This window comes from Nyctereutes procyonoides, unplaced genomic scaffold, assembly GCF_905146905.1.
Source record: "Nyctereutes procyonoides isolate TBG_1078 unplaced genomic scaffold, NYPRO_anot_genome, whole genome shotgun sequence".
Taxonomy (NCBI): domain Eukaryota; kingdom Metazoa; phylum Chordata; class Mammalia; order Carnivora; family Canidae; genus Nyctereutes; species Nyctereutes procyonoides.
The window spans coordinates 9,808,761-9,833,136 of NW_026575139.1; the positions used below are offsets into that span (position 1 = coordinate 9,808,761).

The following is a 24,376-nucleotide window of genomic DNA, read 5'->3' on the forward strand; positions in this document are numbered from 1 at the left end:
CCAAAGGCAGATGTTCAACCACTGACCCACCCAGGCATCCCTATAATCTTGCTTTCTATTAATACGTTTTTAAAATTTATTTGTTAAAATACAGTTGTGTTTCTTCTGCAGCTGAGGTCCAAGTCTTATGAGCATCCAAGTCAGTCATGCCTTCTCCAAGTGGTATATTTTTCCCTGCAGTGTCTTTTCTTTCTCATGCTAACTTTTATTCTGGAAGGACATGAATCTTTATTGGCTTAGGGCTTCTGCCCCCCAACCAAACCAATACCATACTACTAGCAGTGTGGTATATATCACAGCACATTCTTAGTGCTTAATTTTTTCCTCTTGGTTATAATTAGCCTTTGTTCCTCTGGGATTCCCACTATTCTATAAACAAGAGGATAAGGATATGGGTTTAGTGGGTAGTTATTCACTATAATAAAGTCCTGAAGTTTAAGGCCTGAGATTAACTATTCTATTCTCTGGTCCCAAATTATTTACATTCTTCCTACATGCAAATTCTTGGCTAGAGGTTTGAGGTCTTGTCATTTAAATCAAGTCCAGTTGCAGACGAGGCCCTTTGGGTTGGCATCCTTAGGTACCCATCCATTTGCCTTGAATCTAGATGAGCTCCTGGCTGCTTCAACCAAGAGAATATGGCAGATGTGATATCTATATGACTCCTGAGGCCAGATTTCAAAAGACCTGCAGCTTTCACTGGCCCTCTTGAAATGTTCTCTCCTCAGATGGTTCCTTATTGGGATACTCAGAACTCTGCCATGGTCAAGACATGTGGAGAGGCACTGTGTAAGTTTCTTGTCAATGTCACTGGCTAAGCCCAGCCTTCAAGTCATCCCAACCCAGAGCCCAAACAATGATCTTGGAAGCCTCTACATAACCCCAGTCCCCAGTTACTCAAGTCTCCCCAGATGAGGCCTTAAACATCACCAAGCAGAAACGGGTTATGAACTGTGCCCCATCCAAATCTCTGACCAACAGAATCAAGGAACATAATTAAATGGCTGTCATCTTATGCTGCCACATTTTGAGTGATTTTTTTATGCTGTTATCTGGATTTACTGCATATTCTAGCATCAGGAATATCAACAAAGAGTCAACCTGCTTTCTCACCATTGCCATCAATTCTAAGTAATATCAGCAATACAATACTTTGCCCCAAAATAACCTTTAGTTGATTCAAGTTCTAAACAATTGTTTTAACAATTAAAACAAAAGTTTTAATAATGTATTTCCAAGCCACAGTCTTCCTAAACCCAGGTGGACTCACCTATATGCATTCATCTGAAAAGCAAACTAAAGAGACTTCCCTTAGATTCAGATTCAGCTGAGCATGGTTTCCCCAACCACTCAGTTTCACTGCTTTGAATTTTAAACATAAAAAAGTAACTCCAATGTATCTCATAGAATAACATAATGGAAACAAATCGAAGTCTGTCTCTTTACCTTTACCATCTTGATGCCTATTTCAAACCTACTATTCAAATGTCAGAATCTGTCCTCCACAAGAGGGAGACACAACTGTACCCAAAGCAAGCTCAAGCAATTCTGAACTATTATGAACTTAATGAATGCTCTCCAAATATACAATATCATATTTAATAAAGGATAAGTAATAAAAGTGTGCTAATTTGAAACTTATTATTAAAAATAATTTTGTTGTAAAAAGGAGGGCAGTGTTAAAAAAATTATCCACTCTGGGTGCCAAATATGTTAGGCATATAACCAGAGCCAGGACATGCAGTTTAAAATATAAAACTGTTCCTTACCCTTGTCTCTCTGATTTATAAAAGATTCTCAAAGTAGGAAAATAGCCTCAGGATAAAAATCAAATCAAACGTATGCTGACTGGCTGCATGATCCTTTGTTAAAACTTCAGAAGGATATAAGGTAATGCCTCATTGAGCCTTTCAGCTAGAACAGGGCTTCTAATAATTTTAAGGGCAGACCAAAATGCCCAAAGTATAGAAAAGACTGCCCCCAAAAGAATTATGGATGTGCTTTGGGGGCACTGAATTTCAATGAGATTTACTAAAAATCCAGAGTTTTACAGAAAGTCTTACTAGCAAAAGCACCAATTTAAAATAAAGGGGGCAGACACAGTTCAATATGAAAGGAAGTCTGTGGGATGGCATGAAGGGGAAAAGCAAAGGGAGTCTCTCAGCTGCAACATGTACCATTTCTCCTTGGAAAAGAAAGATGCCTAAGAGTAGAGCAAAGAATTCAGGAGACTAGCAATGGATTACGGAACAACGCCCAGGAAGTAAAACCAGATCCTAGTCAAGGACATCTGCCGTCCTGGAGATGGAAGAACTGTTGACATGTTCGTGGCTGAAATTGCTATAAATCTGCTGACAGCAATGTACTTCCACTTCTGAATGGAGGTTCAATGCTGTTATGCTGTCCCTGTCTCATCATCATGTGTAGGGGGTGAAGGGGGCAGATATCTTGCCTTTTTAATTCACAGGTCTCTGGATCAAGAGAATTTGCACCCAAGGAGTTTCATCAGGTACTAGACCATATGCAGATCACAAGATGATGAACTGAAGCCATAAATGGATTTAAGATTTTAGGAGATCTTGTAAGGTGGTGGAAGTATTTTACATGTGAGAAATGTAAGTGATTATGTCCAGAGGGTGGATGATGGTAGATTAAATATGACCACAGAATTCTTGTCATTCCTTCTCTAAAGGGGTGAGGTCTATTTCTTCTCTCCTTGAATCTGGGCTGCCCTTGGGACTTGCTTTGACCGGCAGAATGCCACAGAATTGCCATGATGCAATGTGACTTCGGAGCTTTAGTCTCAAAGGCCTTGCAACTTACTCTCTCATTCACTCAGAACACTGCTGCCTTGTGAACAAATCCAGCCTTGCCCCCTGGAGGGTGCCACCCCTGTCATCCCAAGCCTCCTAGCTGCCCCAGCTGTGGCCTTAGATGTAGGAGTGAAGTCATTTGGGACCAGCCAATCCCCTGACTACCCACCAGTTGACTACAGGCACATGAGTGAGCCTGGAATTGTTTATAAAAAGCACTGGCTAGTTGAGCACAGGCCAAATTGCCAAACCACAGATCTGTGAGCAAATAAATATCTGCCATTACAAACCACGACTTTTTAGGATTATTATATGACAATAGATAACTGAAATAGCCCTCTAACGGTGCTCATTCATGACCAAGTCCTAAAAAGTTTAAATGACTTGTACATGGTCTCATAGGTAGATGGGGACAGAGCTGGCCAGCAATCAAGTGTCTCAACCAACTAAGCCAGAGTTCTTTGTATGACACCACACTACCTTGTCTTGTACTTTTCAACTAGAACAAGAAAAGAGGATGGAAATAGTTTAGGGAAATTGTTATGAAAAATGGGTAAAGGAAATCTGAAGGTAAAATCTTTAACTAGAGGTATCATTAAGCTTACATATAAATGAATATTTTCAAACAGTCAGCTGGGTATGTTTGACACACATATATTGGACTATTTGCATTCCACTTCAAAACAAGAAAGACTTTGAGCATACAAGATACATCCTTTTCCAAAGTTAAGTTGCAGGTTCTGCAGGGTCATTCAAAGCTTTTTGTAATTAAAGTTACACATATGTTTTTATTTCCAATTACTGATCAAAACACTGTGCTCATAAGATGGGTGAGCAAAAGCAGAAATGGAAACACACCATTGGGACACAGCGATCTTGCATGCTAAGTTATTTCTTTTCCCCCTCTGCAAATACAGTGACATGTACATACTGGGAAACCAGGAGGCAGAAATGAGGCAGATGTCAATGAATGAATTTACATACACACAGCAAATCATGCCCCACCACACAGATAGTTTGCTCTTACCTTCTTCTGACATATAGCAGATATTTCAGCTGTAAGGGGAAGGTACACAACATATCAACAAAGAAAGACAGCCCATTTTACATAAGGGCAGCCACAAAAGGGAGTAAAAACAAGCTTAGTAACACAATATCTAGAATAGGCCCAAACAGCTTCTCTCTTATTGTCATCTACCTGTGTTTAATGAGGTCAGGAACTCCTGCATGCTACAAATAACTTCACCTGTTCTTACAAGTAATTCAACCTCTTCGGACATGACTTAGAATTCAGATCATGTCATCATCAAATTAAAATGACATTAATCTCATCTCATTTGACAGAACAAAATCAAGATTTGCATGACTTCTTCAGCATCACATAAGCTATCAATGATAAAAGCAGATCTAGAGATAATGTCTCTACATTCCCCATTTACTGCTCTTCCATTACACTATGACACCGAGTTGATGTGATATATTTAGAGCTTCACCATGGAGATGATTTGCTATTTCAAAACTGTAGAAAAAACTTACCAACTTGGATTACTCAGACTTGAACTATTGACTTATATCAGTCCTTAACTAGTGTAAAACCAGCTGCATGCTCATTTCAGAGAAAGTAATTTTCAAACCCACGGACTGGCCAGTTGGAGAAAGAATGTCAAACTACTGTCTACTTCGGGATTGACCTTAACAAATGGATACAAACTCTTTTCAGTGGGCATATCAATTATTTCCATGAAAAATAATGCATAAGAGTACCTGAAAATAATTTTTCCAAGAATATGTCAACATTCCCCCTGAAATATTAAGTGTTCAAAAAATGAACTAGAGCATTACTTATAGTATAGTCTAGGTTGTAATTTTTTAAAAAGATCAAAGGTAAATGTCTCCCAAACTGTCTGGAAATTATGAATTAGTGGATGCCAAGTCAAAGAAATTTATAACTCAGTTTTTAAAACTGGTTTTGTATAATTAAAGGTTATTTGCCAGTTTGATATCCAGAGTTTGTCTTAACCTGAAGTTAGTGTCACATCTCCAGATAAATAATTAGAAGTTATTATAAATTTTCTTCCAAAGATGAGTATCATCTGGAGAAGGTGACCAGAATTCAGCAACATATCCAATATTTAAAAATATTGGATAGTTTGGATCCTGACCAAACCTTAAATTATAAGGTTTGGGTAGCCTAATTTAAGGGAGGAAAATTTACTTTTACCCATACATGCCCAAATCATTTCACAGATATCTTTATATAAATTTTCAAAATGCCTTTTTGAAGGATGTAGAGGCCAACATTACTGATCCATTTTACAAATGGAGAGCACTCACTGAACTAATTTATTTCTAAAGTTGAAACTACCTAATATTAAAAGACTATAAAGAAATTGTGTAATCAGGAAAATGGCCTTAAGTTTTTTCTAATGTTCACAGAATTTAGTTAACATAAGGTCTTTACTTTTCTTTTTAAATATGGCCTTTCACAGAAAGTCTTTTATTATCTACCTCTGAAATCATGTATCAGGTTCCTCCTATGGGCTTGATCTGTGCTCAGTGTATCCCCAGCTTTTTCCACCTTTCATCTTTCCTCTGCTTTCCTCAATACTTCCCCCAGTCACTTCAGCCTCCACTTAAGTGGCTGCAATGCCTGCGTACAGAGGTGTAAAGGAATGCTCTGTCTGGGACCTGCCAAACAGCAGACTTGGCTTTCAGAACGCTAACAAACAGCGAGAATCACACATCCCGTCTTTCCACTGAGATGAGTCACGTATACTTTATCCCCGTTTCACTGAGAGACTGAGTCTCAGAGCCATTAAATGATTTTCCCCCAAAACACAGAGCTAATAATAGTGGTAGGAGAAAGACCTATTATTCAGTATTCTTTCCACTCACATTCTCTATTCTCTTTCTGACCTGGCACAGCAAATATTGGCAATGCCTGTTATCTATACAGAATATCTCTCAAGACATAATTCAGCAAGGCTTTTATCATATGGAATCCTAATTCCAGCATCTACTCTTAACTTAGGTTGAGATTATACCTCTTCCTTTATTATTAAATGTGTGGCTATAAACACGACATTGATATAATGCTTCGTATCAATGACTCTTCATAGCATATAATACTTTGATTACTGTCTTTGTAAAATAATACAAATAATACAGTATAAAAGGAGACAAACCAACCATGCCATTAGTCATGATTACTTCTTACTCATCCTTTCTGAAGTAAACCATACCTTGTGGCAGAAGAACATCAATCAACCATTCACTGTGGTCCCTATAAAGAAAAACAAAATTCATTTTTTAGCTTCCTTGCAACATTACCCTTCCACATGAATGTTCATAAGCTGCATGCTATTGCTAGAAGGCTTCACTAGAAAGTAAATGTAATTAAGAGCACTGTCATAATAAACTTTTTAAATGTCTAATGCATTTCAGCGAAATTATAAATTATAGGCATTTCATCATATTCAGTTAGCTTTAAATGATACTTTCCAGATGCTAATTAAGCAAACCAAAGTACAGCATGATTTGTACAACGCTAAGTGTGAGTCTGCAGAACTAACAAGCAAAGAGAACCCATTTGAATTGTATGTCATGTTTGAAAGCCACGATTTTCTTTTATTTTTCTCTGTGGCCTTTTTTAACAGGGTCACTTGAAAATTGGGGCTGCTTTATTACATGGAATTGCTTTCTCTTATTGCACGGGGAGAAATATTGCAATTTTTCAAAGCTGAAATCTCTCAAATGAAAGTTTGCTATATATCAAATATCTGACAAATGAACCTTTAAAAAACAAAGAGACTAGAGGGAAATGGGAGTAATGTGGCCAATTTAAGTCCAACTGATTTTTCTTATCTTCCCTTGTTGCTCTATTTCCTTTTCTTGGAGTATCCTTATACCTACCCCGCGATCCTCTGGCTGCATTCTTCACAGAGATACAATGGGGGTGGTTTATCCCCCAGAGCCACTGACAGGGAAGGGTCTATACACATCTGAAACACAGGAAAAGGCAGAATGAACTTTCCTTTGCTGTTTATTACACCCCCCATATTGTGAATGCAAAGGTTTCAATTGTGACGGATTTTCAAAAGCAAATAGAATAAATATTTTTAGTAAAACCCACTTAACCTATAGATGCTTTTCCTGCACTGGCTGATGAGTCCACACTGGAGATTTAAATCCACCTACTGTGGGATTTCATTTCTCCTGTTATCTGCAATTAGGTAACAACTAATGTCAACAAATCCACCCTCATTCCACAATGAGGAAAAATCTTGTTCAGTGGTGGCTGGAATTGCCTCTATGTTACGGGTGCATTCATTCCTGCTTGAAAGTGGGAAACAGGGCACCCCCGGTGGCTCAGGGTTTAGCGCCGCCTGCAGCCCGGGGTCTGATCCTGGAGACCCAGGATCGAGTCCCGCGTCAGGCTCCCTGCATGGAGCCCACTTCTCCCTCTGCCTGGGTCTCTGCCTCTCAGTCTCTCTCTCTCTCTCTGAATAAATAAATTTTAAAAAAATACTTGTTTAAAAAAAGAAAGAAAGAAAAGAAAGTGGGAAACACAGCAATCTCTCTTTCGGAAAAGGAAAATATATTAAAATTTAAAAATCACAACTGATACCAAAATTCTGGCAGTGGAGAATTTTGCTTCTTAGAAGTTTCATTCAAAAAATTTCATGTGTGACCTAACACTGAGCAATTTGCTTTTCTTACTCTGAAACGAAGTTCTATATCAACCATCTAATGTCGCATTTTTAGGTGTTTTTATCCTTCCACGCATAACCTGTGGTTCGTTTAACCCTGCTCTGCCCTGTTCAGTTTTGCATTATATATGGCTGAGTTTCCATGAGCTTAATGACACAGATGAAAAGCATTTGTTTTACTGTTGAATCAGGGTATTTCAAATACCTGGATGTTTAAAATCAAGTGAACACAAGTAGCTGAACTTTGTACTTTGCATCAGGTTTAATTTCTATGACTTACCAAAGTCATTTTTAATTTTGTTCCTGTCCTACAAGAAATAATCCATGCTATAGTTGACTGTATAGTTAATATGCCTATGACACAGATCCTTCTGGAATTCTGTTCTGCCTTTTCTTTAGTTGTTTTTACTGATTAGGGAGGAAAAATGAACCAAATTTATAACCCAAGCAGCCTGTCATTTAAAATTAAAACCTGAAGAGTTTTGTGTGTCATCTTTGTGCAGGGGCCAAGCAGATTTTCTCTAGATCATTCCAATTTTAGTATATGGCTGCTGAAATGAGCACAATGACTGGGAAACAAGAGTTGGAATTCTTAAATTTCAATCTTTATATCATCAAAATTTGTAAATTATATATTCCTTCATGCTAGAGGGCCAGTGTGAAAATTTTCATAAGTTTCACACCTCCTTTGATGCAATGAATAATTACTTTTTGGTGTGTTAAATGAAGGATTAGCAAACTTTCCATAAATGACAAGAGAGTAAATAGTTCAGGCTGTAGGGACCATACATTATCTGTCACAACTACTCAACTCTGCTGTTGTAACATGAAAGCAGCCATAGACAATACACAAACAAATGTGCTCCAATAAAACTTTATTTACAAAACAGTTAGCAGGCCAGATTTGGCTGTGGGCCATAGTTTGCTAACTCTCGTTTATATAATTATCTGGGCTCTAAAGAATTTTATACAGTGATTTGCAAACAAAACCAAGTAAAACCAAAAGCAGAGTGTGATATAATGAACTCTTAAGTAACATATTTTCATTTTGAATACTGTCGCACCTCTTGGCTCTTGCCTAAAAAGTACATTTGGGGGGCATTTGGGTAGTTCAGTCAGTTAAGCATCTACCTTCAGCTTGGGTCATGGTCCCAGGGTCCTGAGATTGAGTCCCTAAGCAGGGAGCCCACTTCTCTCTCTCCCTCTGCCCCTCCTGCTCTTGCATTCTCTGTCTCAGTCTCTTTCTCTCTCTCTTTCTCTCAAATACATAAATAAAATCTTAGGAAAAAAAGTATGTTTTTGCAGTGTATTGCAAAAAATAGATAATACATTTCCATTTGGCAAATCATCACTGCCTAGTGCTAAAACTCATGAATACGGAGATAATATGCATATTGTGAGGATAAATTCATTTTCCCTGAGTCTTTACCATGCACCCAGTGTAGACCTGTTCTTCAATATACTTACTTCACTTTCATTTCCAATGAGTCATTGATACTCTTGTCAGGTAAAGACATATTTTCATTCCGTTCAAAAGGAAAAACTCCTACATTCATAAGACCCATTTGTGGACAGTCTGAACAGGTCAGTTTACATACACATTAATAAGTTCATATCTGACTGCTGCATTAAAAAATAGTTATTTTCCATTTATAAATACAATTAGGCCCAATGTAGAGGCTCAGGAAAATGGAGAAAAGAGGAAAATTTAAATAACTCATTAACCTGCCTTCTCAATGTAATCACTAATAACATTCTGATGAGCTTTACTGGTTGTTTTTCCACTATGAATATGAATATAAATATACATCTATGTGATTTTTAAATTAAATTGGCATCATACTATACAGGATGACTTCCTTTTCATTTAACATTCTTCCCTAAGTATCTAGATGTTGGAAACCCTCGACCTATATGTCACATAGTCATATATACATGGGTTTGGGGAGTGTTCATATTGCAATGAAAAAACAATACTGAGCCAGACCTGGTGTCATGCAAAAACAGCCCCAGCACAAGAAGCGCTAACAAAAATGTTACCTTCCCAGGGAAGCAGAGTAAAAATACAAAAGAAAATTCTTTAGGAACACTGGAGTTCAGAAAGTAAAATTGGGGGCGGGGGGGGGGTGAGTGATAAAAATGTTTAGGAACTAGGTAAAGATGGTAGTGCACAGCATTGTGAATGTGCTAAATGCCAATGAATGATGCACTTTGAGGGGGGATGTGGAGGATGGGGTAGCTGGGTGATGGATATTAAGAAGGGCAAGCAATGTGATGAATACTGGGTGTTGTATGTAATGGATAAATCCCTGAACTATACATCTGAAACAAAGGATGTACTATATGTTGACTAATTGAATTTAAATACTAATAATAATTTTTAAAAATTGGTTGAATTTATGTTATGTGAATTTCACCTCACCTAAAAATGGTACAGAAGGTAGGATGGTTTTGCCTGTCCTGCATGACTAGCTATGGGGAACAGCCTGTAAGCAAAGCAAAGCTGGGCCAGAGGGGTGGACTAAGCTGTTTGTGTAGAAGAGAGGGAGAAACTCTAATTCATGATGACTTCTGTGAGTGGAAAACCAAAAATCATTTACTAATAATGAAGTCAGAGGACTCCTGAGAATGCAGTATGACATAAGGTCAAAGAAAAAATAAGTGGAAAAATCAGACAAAAAGACCTCCTTTCTGTTGATGTCTGAGTGAACCAAAAGAGGGCATTTTAACACAAGCAGGAAGAGGAAACAGATAAAGAAACTAAAGTGAGGAAGCTACGCAATTCTCATCACCCAAAGAATTAAGCTGAATTCTATAAATAATACATGAACTCACAGGTATTTAGCTCAAAATGTCCTCAGACCAAAGAAAAGTACCTTTGAATCCCAAATGTCTGTGGAAGTTCAGAGGAATACTCATAATAGAATGGGTGAGACTATAGCACCATTGGTAGTTTACCCTCACTTGCTCTTCCTCAACATAAATTCATTCAATTTGCCTTTATCAAAACCAAAGATCAAGCAAAATAATACAAGAACGTCCTCTGCCGGAAGATATATCTGGATGACAATGTTAGTAAGATACATCTAGATGACAATGTTATTGGCATTCCTGACATTTCTGGTATATGAAACACATTTTGGGGTCCATTTACATTTCTTTTCATTCCATTTATATTTTTTATATCTCATTTTACCTTTTCTCCTCTGTTTCTATAAAATGATACTATTATGTTTCTATTATTTGGTAATCTTTACAGTCTTCTTATCTATAGAAGAAGGGAGGTAAACTCCCAGGATACTAGGTCCTAAAAAGTATCTGTGAACTCTAATGACTTGACCTAACTCCCACTCTTCATAATATAAAAGTTAATCCTTGCAAATTCAGACATAATCTCTTCAGCCAAGTATTGTATCCAACAAATATACCATAAATAATTTGGTTAAAAGGTGTGATTATTTTTCTTAACATTTAAATTCAAAGATTCAGGGTTATAACAAAACAGGGAAATTTGTGGTAGTAGAAAAAGAACAAGGCTGAGAGCCAAGGTACCCGGTTCTGGCTTAGGTAAGTGTCTTGGCCACTCTAAACCACGGTTCCCTTACCTCTAACGTACCTTTCCATGTGTTTGCTGCCCAACTACCTCTCAGTCATTTTGACTAAACATATCTGTGATCTGAGTCAAGACTTAACAATTTTATCTATTTGTGTCGTAGGACTCTTGGATTCGCAGTCATACACCAGACACTAATAATTTGAAATTAGTGAAACTGGGGCAAAGTACATCTCCCTGAGTTTATTAACTCAGATAGAAGCCAAGTAGGAACTATGTAAGTGTTTCACCAGGATTATTCTGATAATTACTCACTGCTACACAGCACTTGACCATGAACTCATCGCCAAACATCCAGTCACCACTATTCATTGCCCTGTCTTGAACCAATCCACCAAGTACAATCATATTGAACCTGGAGGTGCATGAGTGTACTATAGAGCACTGGCCTCTCTGCTTTACAGAGAAGGATGGAACCTACTCCATTTCATTTAGCAATTTGCTCTTGATAATCTGACCACTGACAATACAATATGGCACCAGGTCTAATAAAACAGTACCTTCACAGCTGGCTTGTTAATTGCATTGTGGCATTCAATGTGCTGGCAGTGGATAGGATTCCAAGCTGTAAAGCAAAGCATAGATGATAAATACTTCTTATTTAAGTTATTGGTGCCCTAGTAAAAGCATAGTAGATATTAGACTAGGTTTCTTCTTCCTGAGTATAACCGTCATCGAGAGGCTTCCTAAAATAAACATTTTTAAAATCTAAGACAAATTTAAAACTTGAACAAAGATATCACAACTCCATCTATTTTCCCATGGGGAGAGACAAGCTAGTATAAGGTGGCACACACAGTACCATTATATTACCTCACAATGATATACCATTAATAAGTTCTCCAAGGTTTTTACCTCTATGGTTTCACTTCATCCTGCCAACAACTCTGTAGAATAGGTACAGCAGATTATTAACTTCATTTCATATATGAATAAATGAAAGTTAAAAAGGCTAAGTAGCCCACTAGGGTCACGGAGTTAGTAAATGACGAGCTAAGACTAGAACCTCTATCTCTTGGTTCTCAACATTGCACTTTTCATTTTAGTACATACTAAGCTGTACATCCTCAATTTCTGGCACCAGGAAGTGTTTCAAACTGATAATAATTGAAATGAATGGTAAGTCAACCTCCACTATTCCATGTCCCACCCCATTCCCATCAAATGTGGAGAATGGAAAGATGAGTTTCTTGCCCAAATGAAATATATCTCTCACACACCACAGACTGTGACTCACAGACTAACCCCTGCTAGTTTGCTAATACCCACTCCTTAACACAGTATGCACAGAGAAAGAGGATATAAGAACCAAGCGATCTGGGATAGATCAGAATGAAAGTTGCAACAAGTAATTATCATCATCTAGATGATTCAGTAGTCCAAAGCACTTAGCTAACAATACTCCATCATTTAAAATGCAATAAAATTACATGTTTAGAAATAGGGCACTGTTTCTAAATTGCCATATTTAGATCTTACATATAGGATTATGATTGGCCTAATATACAAGAATTTGTAGATGAGATGATATTCTTACTTAGTTATATATATCCCATTACAATTCAAAAATGTTTATTAATAATTATCCAGACCATATAAAGTTTTTTGTCCAGGGGTGTTCCAACTTCAAATCTTCTAGTCTATGGTTAGACCAAGTATAAGATTATGTGCTTGAAATATAGGAAAAGAAGGTCAACAGAGCCACTGGCTTTAAAAAATACACAATGGATTAATTTATTTGAAAGAAGATAAGAAGTACAGACCAAAAACCATTACTCTAAAAACACAGTATCATATTGATTATATTTTTGGAGAGAAAGAAAGAATAAATAAATAAGGATGGAATAATGAAGAAATAATTTGAATATAGGCATTCCATAACTATAAAATGTTTTCTACATGTGGAAAAGTCAAGATGAATATAGAGAGTAGTGATAAGTATAATTAGAGAAACCTAGAAAAAAAAGACTGCCTTTAACCAGTATAGGAGTTGCAAATACACAGGACAGGTCTCATTCCTTCAATCCCAAAGTCCTGATAGATACTACTAATCCATAAGATCATACCTTCCTGCTGAGTCCAGAACTGGTTTAGGAATCATTCTCAACACAGAGTTGCAGAAAGTTACCATTAATAAAACAGAGTTGGTACATAAGATAAAATCTGCTAGCCATTAATGAATTCCTATATTATGAGAATATTTGCCGATTACTTTATAAACATTAAGAAGTCTTGATATTTAGAGATAGAAGTAATATTCAAAATATATAACAACTGCTATGGCAAAGGTACAAGGAAATAAGAATGTACCATAGCCATAGTACTTGATCAGGGCCCTGAAGACTCATGCTTTGCCAGAAATTAATGCTTTATATGTAGATAGTGGGGATATCCAGGAGGTCCTATTCCCATAGTATTTTATTTCATTTTTACGGTGTCACTGAATTAAAAATAAGTTGTGGGATACCTTATTTAGTTTACCAAAGTCATACTAGATTTACACTTACCAGAACAGGGATTCTTAGCTTTTCTTGTGTATCAAAATTCACTTGTCAAGGTTTCAAAAATATGATACCTGAAACTCATGTTAAATCTGCTGAATCAAAATCTTTAAGGGTAGAGAACAGGTATTTGTAATCGGGAAAAGAATTACAATTGATTCTGATATAGGATCAATCTACATATCTTACTATATGGCAAATATAGTCATGGTAGAGCTCCCTTCATTTGAAAATAAAAAGAAAAAATATATAATATAAAAACATAGCAGACAAGAAATACGTTTCCAACTATAACAGAGTAATTGTAACTGGTATTAGACTTGCCATTCCATCGTAAACAAGTAGGAAACTGGAAAATATATACAAAACAACTGTTTTCAGAAATTGGACTACTGTAGGACAATCATCCTTGAGACAAGAAAAACAATAAAGTCAGCCCTACAATCACCTTGGCTTTCATCCTGGTAGCAGTTTCTTCCCAGATATGGAAGAAAGAGAAGCACAGTAAGGTGGTTTCATTGAATTGAGGGGACAAAAACTAGAGTTTAAAGAGGCAAGTGGATTTATATTTGCTGGGTAGTATAGCAAAGAAGAGGGAGTTATGCAAAGAAAGAGCTCCAGAAATCTGAGTAAGAATCCTTTTAGGTCTTTGGCTTTATAATAAGCAGAACATGTGTAAGACAAAACTCCATAGGCTGCATAGAGAACAACTATAGGGGGTCTGTAGGTAGAATAACTCCTACATTTCATACAGGTCTGGGAGATATTCAAGCTCCACCCAGAGTGAAGGGAACTCAGTGGAAACCTGGGGCATTCAGTAGAGACTCTAGGAAATTATACCTTAGCAGTAGGGCTAAAATAACAATAGGGAAAAAGTTATTCCAGGCTCACCCTAACAAAGCATAAGAACAAGCCCTAGAAGGGTCAAGGTGATCCACCAGTAACTTGACAGCCAAAACAAACCTCTTTGAAACATAATAATGGAAGACAACAAAATCCAGATACTCAATAACGTAATACTCATGAAGTCCAACATCCAGTAAAAAATTATTTGATATTTGAAAAAGGAAAGAAATGTTACCATTAACTGGGGAAAAAAAACTGACCAATAGAAATAAACCCAGAAATCATAGAGACAAGGTGGTTAGCAAGCAAGGACTTAAAAACAGCTATTATAAACATATTCAAGAGAAAACAGAACACAATGAGAATAGAGATGAAAGATATAATAAAAGAACCAAATGGAATTTCTAAAATTAAAAATACAATATAGAACATGGAAACATCACTGAATGGGCTTAATGGCAGATTAAACAATACACAGGGGAAAAAAAACAGTGAATTAGAAGACATAAGCAAAGAAACTACTGAAACTGAAGCATTGGAAGAAAAATAAACAGAACTTCAGTGAGCTGTGGGAAAATATTGGGCAGTATAAAGTACTTCTGGTTAAAAGTCCAAAAGGAGCAAAAGTGGGGAGGAGGGAGATATGTGAAGAAACAATGACCAAAAATTTTCAAATTTGGTAAAAACTATAACCCCACAGATCTAAGAAGCTCAATGAATCTTAAGCAAAATAAGAGCAAAGAAAATCAAAGCAAAACTCTTTATAATCAAATTAATGTAAAGCCACAATAAAGAGAAAAATCTTAAAAGCAGCCAGGAAAAAAAGACACATTACTTACAGGGGAACAAAGATAAGAATGATCACTGATTTCTCGCCAGAAACAATGCAAGCCAGAAGACAATGGAACGACATCTTTAAAAGGCTGAAAGAAAAAAACTGTCAACCTAGAATTCTATACCCAGTGAAAATATCCTTCAAAAATGAATATGAAATAAAGACTATCTGAAGACAAATACAAGATAAGAGAATTCACTGCCACCTGAGCTCCACAACAAGAAATGTTAAAGAAAGCCTGAAGGAAAATGATACCAGATAGAAGCTAGACCTATGAAAAGACATAAAGAGTTCTACAAGTGGCAAATACAAAAGACTTTCTGTATCTGCATGTTGTTAAAAGATTATTTACTGTTTCACATAATTACAGCCATGTATTGTGAGAGTAATAATTACAGAACTAAATATTTGATAAGAAGAACAAAAAGGATGGGAGTAGATAAAAGTGCATAGGGTTCTTTCATTACATGTAAACTAGTATAATATTATTTGAAGGTAGACTGTGAAGTTAAAGGTACATATTATAAACTTTAGAGTAATTCTTCTTAAAAATGATATAGCTAATAATTCAGTACAGAGGTAAAATGGAATACTAAAAACATTTAACCAAAAAGAAGACAAGATATTAAAAAGAAAAGGAACCTAGATGGGACAAATAGAAAATAACTGTAAGATGACAGACTTAAGTCTAACCATATCTGTAATTACATTAAATCTAAATAGTCTAAACAATAATTACATGGCATGTAAATGGTCTAAAAGGCAGAGATTGTCAAAAAGGATTGAACTTTTTCAAAAAAAAAAATGCCTGGGAGAAACACAATTGAAATATAAAGATAGATAAGTTAAAAGTAAACAGATAGAAGGGCACCTGGCTAGCTCAGTCAGAAAAGCACGTGAACTTGATCCCCACATTGAGTATAACGATTACTCAAATCATTTAAAAACAATTTTTTTAAGATTTTATTTATTTATTCATGAGAGACACAGAGAAAGAGGCAGAAACACAGGCAGAGAGAGAAGCAGTCCCCATGCAGGGAGTCCAACATGGGATTCGATCCTGGGTCTCCAGGATCACACCCTGGGCTGAAGGTGACACTAAACCGCTGAGCCACCCAGGCTGCCCAATAAAAAATTTTTAAAAGAGTGAATAGAGAAAAAGTTACACCACACTAATATAATGCTAACTACAAAAAAGTTGGAGTGTCTATATAAATATCAGACAAATAGGCTCCAGAACAAAGAATATTACCAGTAATAAAGAGGGATATTTCATGATGAATCAACTCATCAAAATGACATAACAATCATGAATATGTGGGCATCTAATGATAAAGTTTCAAATTAAATGAAGCCAAACTGACAGAACTTAAAGAGAAATAAGTCCATAATTAGTGTAAATTTCAACAATCTTCTCTCAGTATTGAGTCAATATTCTGGTCAATAAAATAAAGTTCAAAAATTTAGATAGAATGAAATCATAGAGTAAATTTTCTGAGTACAATGAAATTAAACTAGAAATAAATAAAAAGATAACTTTAAAATCATCAAGTATTTGTACTCTTAAACAAACATGCTTCTGGGATCCCTGAGTGGCGCAGCGGTTTGGCGCCTGCCTTTGGCCCAGGGCGCGACCATGGAGACACGGGATTGAATCCCACGTCGGGCTCCCGGTGCATGGAGCCTGCTTCTCCCTCTGCCTGTGTCTCTGCCTCTCTCTCTCTCACTGTGTGCCTATCGTAAATAAATGAAAATAAAAAAAAAAAACACGCTTCTAAACAATCCATAAATAAAAAGAAAAATCATAAAGAATATTAGAAAATACCCTATATTGAAATACAGTGAAATCATAGCATACCAATTTGTGGGATGAAACTAAAACAATACCTAAAAGTAAATTTATTGTTTTAAATTCTTAAACTAGATCATATAAAAGGTCCAAAATAATCAATTTATGCTTCTATCTTAGTAAGACAGAAAAAGAAGAAGTTAAACTCAATATTAATAGAAGTAATAATAAAGGTAGAAGCAGTAATCAATGAAAATAGAAACAAAAAACAGAGAAAATCATAAAACCAAGTGCTGGTTCTTTGAAAAGTTCAATAAAAATATTAAGCCCCCTGGCTGGCCTGATTTAAAAAAAAAGAGAGACAGAGAGAGAGAAAAACAAATTACCAATACCAAAAGTGAAAGGTAGGAGGACATCCCCACAGATCCTACAGATATGCCAAAAATTTGGCAAGTTGAACAAAATGCATAAACTATTTATTCCTCAAAAAACAGATTATAAATATGACTGAATAAAAAGTAGAAAACCTAAATGCCCCATAACATTAAATTGAATTGATAATGTGAAATCTTCCTACAGAGAAAACTTCAAGTCCAGATAGACTCACCAGTGAATTCTATAAACTATTTAAGGAATAAATAATACAAATTTTACAAAAACTCTTTCAGAAAACAGAACATGAGGAAATTCTTCCCAACTCGTTTTATGAGGCCACATTACTCTGTAAACAAAACAAGATGACAATTATAATTTAAAAAAAAACTAGATTAATGTCCCTCATAAATGTAGGAGTAAGAAAATTTAACAAAAACTAGCAAACTGAATCTGGCAACATAATATAGCTGACAATGTGGAACTTATCCCAGGTAATATAAAGTTGGATTCACAATGCAAAGTAAATGAATGTAATTTACCATATTAACAAAATAAAAGACAAAGTCATGTAATCATCTCAATAGAAGAAAATGTATGTGACTAAAACTGACATTTGTGCAGTATAAAACTGATTAAAACTCTCAGTAAACTAAAAATAGACAGGAACTTCCTTACTCTAATAAAAAGCACCTGTAAAAAGCCTACAACCAGTATCAGATTTAATGCTAAAAGTCCAAATACATGCCCCCTAGAGACTGGGGGGAGAAAACAAACATACTCACTTGTAGCACTTCTATTCAACATTGAACTGAAGAAATAAGCCAGTGCAATGAGAAAAAGAAAGAAGGAGGAGGATAGGTGGGAAAGAAAAGAAGGGAGAGAGGGAGGCAGGAAGGGAGGAAAGGTAGCAGGGAGGCAAGTTAGGAGAATGTACAAATTAGGAAGGAAGAAGAAAAAATTTTATTTGCAAGAGAGTATAATCATGTACACAGAAAATCTTAAGAAACTTACAAATAAGCTACAAAAACTAATAAATGAGTTTAGCAAGATTGCTGCATATAAAATCAAAATACAAACTCAATTACAAGTTTATGTAATGGCAATGAACAAATAGAATATTAAATTTGTAAATACTGTTTACAATAGCATCCAAACTGATAAAGTATTTAGGAATACCTTTAACAAAATATCTACAAGGCCTACACACTGAAAACTAGCAAATATTGCTGAGAGAAATTAAACAAGGCCTAAATAAATGGTTAGATATGCCATGTTCATGGATCAGAAGACTCAATATTTAGACTTTCTCAAAATGTCAAATTCTCTTTTTCTTCCTTTTAAGTAGTTATCCTGGACTTTCTTATGATATGTACCAATAAACTTTCTTTTGTTAAGTCAGTTTTTATGTTGTGTCATTTCCAACATAAAGGTATCCTGATACAAGTTCAGAAGAGAAAAAAAATTCAGAATTCTTCCTGTCAAACTAATCTTGATTTAAAGTTTATATGGAATAATGATGTCTTGGTCTGTTAGGTCTACTGTTACAACTTACCACAGACTGGATAGCTTCCCACATTCATTACATTATAGTATGTAGTACCAGTATGCATTTTTTTCATGCTGAATAAGATAAGAACTACTACTGAAAGCATTTCCACTTTCACAGAATTTCTCTCTAGTTTGAATTCACTGGTGTATAATGAGGTATGTTTTTCTACTAAAGGCTTCCTGGCAGAATTTGCATTCATAGTGTCTCTCACTCGTATGAGATCTCCTGTGTCTAGTAAAGGATGATTAATCAGTACTTTCCCCACACTCATTATATCCACAGGGATTCTCTTCAGGGTGGACATTCTGGTGTCTAATTAATTACACATTCCCACATTCATAAATTTTACCTGTATGAATATTTTCATGCTTGATTTGAAATTAACTATAACTGAATCATTTTTCATCCCCATTAAATTCATAAGGTTTCTTTCTTCTAAATCAAGTAAATCTAAGTTATCTTTCAAATTCCTTCCACCTAAAACATGCTCATGGAGTTTTTGTCTTGATGGAATAAATATCTTCGCAAATGAGAAGAGATGAAATATGTTTGTAAATGCTTTGTATCCATACCCTTTCTGTTCAGTAGGTGTTTTATCATAGATGCAATTCACTTGATTCAAAAGTCTCTCTTTATATTCTTGGTGTATTTCTATTTGATTACCAATTTCCCAAACATCTCCTAGACAGGCTGGAGGTAGTGTTCCCTCCCCCACCATCCACACCTCTTCTCCTGGCTCCAATTTGAAAATCACATTGGACATGGAAACAGGGCATCCCACTGATGTGAGGTTTCTATCTTTCTCTAGCATCACATCCCTGAAGACAGTCCTCAATGCAGAATAAGTTGCTGCCACTCTTCCAGAGTTAAGTCCATGGCCATATCCTCAAACATCTAAGATCCAGCACAGAGAGCATAAGTAACTGGACAAGGTCACACAGCAAGATTATGTTGGAGCCAGGATGGAACCCATGCAGCCTGGCTCAAGTCTTTGCACATATATGGAATGAACATAGCAATCAGACCACACAAACAATCTAGTTGATAATGCAGGAGTGGCCAGTGGTCCAGTCTACTGGCCACAGCCTCCTCATTAACATAGATGAGGTTGGCTTAGGTGAAGACACATGTGTATCTGGTCTCAGAGTCCCAATACTACTTGCCTGGCTCAGGTCTATGCACCCTCAGGGTGAAGAGATGAAAGCCAGGCACAAGATGATCCCCACTGATGGGACTTTAGTCTGGTTCAGGCTCACCTGGCTGTTACATGGGCCAGAACAGCACCACCATGGGGCACAGGACAGACTCACTTGGCCACTAACAGAACCAGCAAAATTGATTTTAAAAAGAAAAAAAAAGAAGGACCAACCAATATGTACTTCAAATAAAAGAAAATATCATGTTGACACCTGAGAGAAAACATGTCTGAAAACTATCTAGTCTATGAATCAAAATATTTTAGGAAGGTATTATAGTATCTGCAACTCGATGCAAGATCACGTGGCTTCTATAAAAACAGGAGTAGAAAGTCACAGAAATTCATGGTGAGATGGGAAGCTAACAGAATGAGATAAAAATGAATTTGGACAAAAGATATGATAAGTATAATTAAACTAAAAATAAAAGAGCAAAATTAGAAACCTGAATTCAAAGCAACAAACAGAACTGATTTGGGGGAAAAGTCAAGTAAGTTATGTAGTAAATTAATCTGAGAGGCTAAGAATATAGAAGATAAATATATGGAAAATAGTGGTTAGAATAGCTACACAGCACAGAAAACAAAAATCTGACCGATGAATTATGGTATTCCTGAGAAACATACCAAAACTATTTGAAGAAAGCAATAATTTAAAATTTCACTAAAGAGAAATTTCCTTAAAAAGACTGAGAAAGGACCTGAATTTCCAGATTGAAAGCATTCTTAATGTTATAAGCAAAAGTCAATTAAAAAATACTCATATATAAAAAATATTTAAGAAAAGGGTGCTTGGGTGGCACAGTCAGTTGAGTCTCTGACACTTGGCTTCAGCTCACATCATGATCTCAGGATATCCTTGCTCAGTGTGAAGTCTGCTTGAGATTCTCCCATTCCCTCTGCCCCTTTCACTCATTCTCTCTCTCTCTTTCTCTCTCTCAAATAAATAAAGCTGTAAAAATATATATGTTTAAGAAAAGTGTTTTTAATACATAAATCTCCAAGAAATAAGAACCAGAATGATTTTCTATAACAGACAAATCACAGTGGTCTATGATTTGCCTTCTATTAATTCTAAATGCCAGAAAACAATGAAGCAGTATTTACATATTTTTCACAGTGAAACAGTTTGTGTGTGTAAAGAAATAGAAAGATATTTTTATATAGGCTGAACTCAAAAAATATATGACCGGGATCCCTGGGTGGCGCAGCGGTTTGGCGCCTGCCTTTGGCCCAGGGCCTGATCAGGGAGACCCGGGATCGAATCCCACGTCGGGCTCCCGGTGCATGGAGCCTGCTTCTCCCTCTGCCTGTGTCTCTGCCTCTCTCTCTCTCTCTCTCTGTGTGACTATCATAAATAAAAATAAAAAATAAAAAAAATATACGACCTACATTCCACTCTTGAAAATATTACAGAAAATGAGTTTAGGTTCTATTTCCCCAAAAATGACAGACAAATCAATTCAAGCTGATCGTCCTACTGAGAACAGTTAGAAAGCTGAACAAGATTAAAAGCAAAACCAACCAACCAAAACCAAACAAACAAAAAAACAGGGAACTTTATGGGAGAATTATGGGTCCATGATCCAAAAAAAGAATGAATCATCAAAAAGTGAAACTGGTATTTGAGGCCATGCTTCCTCCTCTGCCTATTTCTCTATCTGCCAATTCCACAAGATGAGCAGATTTCAACAAACTCTTTGAAGTAGGGAAACAAAAATTGAAATTTGGGGACAACCAAGGAATGGGAGACCTAAAAATCTCCCTAGGATATGAGCAGAGGTCCCAAAAGGCCATACCATAAAGTAAAGGGGACCAGAATTAGGCCAACCCTCAAAGGGACTGAAGACCAGCCTCAAATCATCTTAAGAATGGATCATGAGTCTTTGTTTTGAGCTGCATTAAGGTGACCTGGATTGCTAATGTCCATAACCTCAAAATTTTCAGAGGCAAAAGCAAACCTTATTTGAAGAAATGTAACTTTCTAAGCCTCAAATTAGCTCCATAGTTTTTCTATATATTGTCTTGCACATAATTTAAATATATATATATACATACAAGTAATTAAGAAAATGACAATAAAATCAGAATTTCTAGAGATTCAGAAAATTGAATTATCAGAAACAAACTTTAAGATAACTATGGGACAGCCCGGGTGGCTCAGCGGTTTACCACTGCCTTCAGCCCAGGGCCTGATCCTGGAGACCCAGGATCCAGTCCCACGTCAGGCTTCCTGCATGGAGCCTGCTTCTCCCTCTGCCTGTGTCTCTGCCTCTCTCTCTCTCTCTCTCCTCTCTGTGCATTCTCATGAATAAATAAATAAAATCTTTTTAAAAATAATAAAAAATAAAATAATAAAATAACCATGCTTAATATGTTCTATAAAGTAAAAGACAAGTTAGGATACATAATCAAGGAATTGGGATTTCTTTTTAACAGCACTAAATGGAAATTCTAGAACTTAAAAACATAAATAACAAAACTAAGAATACAATTGAGAAGCTAAAGAATTAGTGAATAGTAAGAGAAGTTGGAAAAAAGATTCAGCACGAAGCACAGAAAGACAAAATGGAGGAGGAGAATACAAAAATTATTTATAGGCAACATGGAAGAAGTTCTACTATATGTTTCACTGGAATTCCAGAAAGAGAGATGAGAAAAGCAAAATCAACCAAACAAAATGTGTGTGTGTGTGTGTGTGTAATTAAATAGACTTTTTAAAAAATATTGGGCAGAGCAGAAGAAAGGATTATTAAACTTGAAGACAGGTTAATATAAACCCAACTAAAGCAAGATAAACTTTTTTTCCCAAAAAAATCATAAGGGTGGATGGAGTATCTAAGATCTCTGAAACAAAAACAACTTTTTAAAAAATACCAAGATGAGAGAAGAAAAAGAAAGGGAGAGAATAAATACCTGGAAAGACTAACACCCAACATTTTTCCAATGATGAAGAACATGAAACCACAGATCAAGAAACTTGACAAACTTCAAGCAAAATAAATAAATACAAGACCATTACACTTATGTAGATCATATTATATTACTACTATTAAATACCAAAAATAAGGAGAAAATCTTTAAAAGAGGCAGATAAAAATATCATATTACACTTAGGAATAAAATCATAAGAATGGTGTCAAATTTCTGTCTGATAATTTGTTTCATTATCAGAAACAACAGCATGACATACTTTAAGTATTAAAAAAATTCACTGATTATAGTGAATAACAGTAGAAATCAAAACAAAAAATTACTAGAACCTAAATATTTGGAAATTAAACAGCATTCTAAATAACACAGGCAAAAGAAGATCCAGTGCTAAAAATGTTTAAATACTTTTAAATGAATGATAGTAAAAACACAATAAATAAAAATTTGTAAGATATAGCTAATGTAGAGCTTCACAGGAAACTGTAAACCTAAAATGGATAATTACCACCAGCATTTTTCACAGAGCTACAACAAATAATCCTAAAATTTGTATGGAACCAGAAAAGACCACAAATAGCCAAAGCAATTGTGAAAAAGAAAAGCAAAGCTGGAGGCATCACTATTCCAGACTTCGACCTGTATTACAGAGCTGCATTCATCAAGACAATATAGTACTGGCATGAAAATAGACACACAGATCAATGGAACAGAATAGAAAACCCAGAAATGGACCCACAACTATTTGATCAACTAATCCTTGACAAAGCAAGAAAGAATATCCAATGGAAAAAAGACAATCTCCTTAACAAACAGTATTGGGAAAACTGGACAGCAACATGCAGAATAATGAAATTGGACCACTTTCTTACACCAACACAAAAATAAATTCAAAATGGATGAAAGACTTAAACGTGAGACAGAAAAACATCAAATCCTAGAGATGAACACTGTCAGCAATCTCTTTGACCTCAGCCCTAGTAACTTCTTACTATAAATACATAACTTCTATTGTTTTTTTTTTTTTGGTCTGTTGTTTTAGTTTATCCAAATATTTGTAAAAATTTAACATCTACTTGGGATAAAAGCTCTCAGTCAACTGGAAATGAAACTGAAACTTCTTCAAACTGACCATAAAGGATATTCACGAAATCCTAATGCTAAAACCACTTAATGGTGAAATATTCCATAAAATTAGAAACAAAGCAAAGGTGACCATT

The 24,376-nt window shown here is 35.8% G+C and overlaps 1 protein-coding gene and 1 non-coding gene across 4 annotated transcripts in view; both read right to left on the reverse strand.

Moving 5' to 3' along the window:
- UNC79 (unc-79 homolog, NALCN channel complex subunit) overlaps positions 1-24,376 on the reverse strand; it is a 185,972-nt gene that overhangs the window by 130,518 nt on the left and 31,078 nt on the right. For all 3 annotated transcript variants that reach the window (XM_055304183.1, XM_055304182.1, XM_055304184.1), the window contains 4 exons: positions 11,636-11,700; positions 6,726-6,814; positions 6,056-6,096; positions 3,841-3,869 (listed from right to left, as the gene is read on the reverse strand). In XM_055304183.1, the coding sequence (XP_055160158.1) occupies positions 3,841-3,869; positions 6,056-6,096; positions 6,726-6,814; positions 11,636-11,700 (224 nt within the window). The remainder of the gene's footprint in view (positions 1-3,840; positions 3,870-6,055; positions 6,097-6,725; positions 6,815-11,635; positions 11,701-24,376) is intronic.
- LOC129496535 (U6 spliceosomal RNA) lies at positions 7,980-8,085 on the reverse strand. Its single transcript, XR_008661809.1, has one exon. It is a non-coding gene; the product is annotated as a U6 spliceosomal RNA (small nuclear RNA).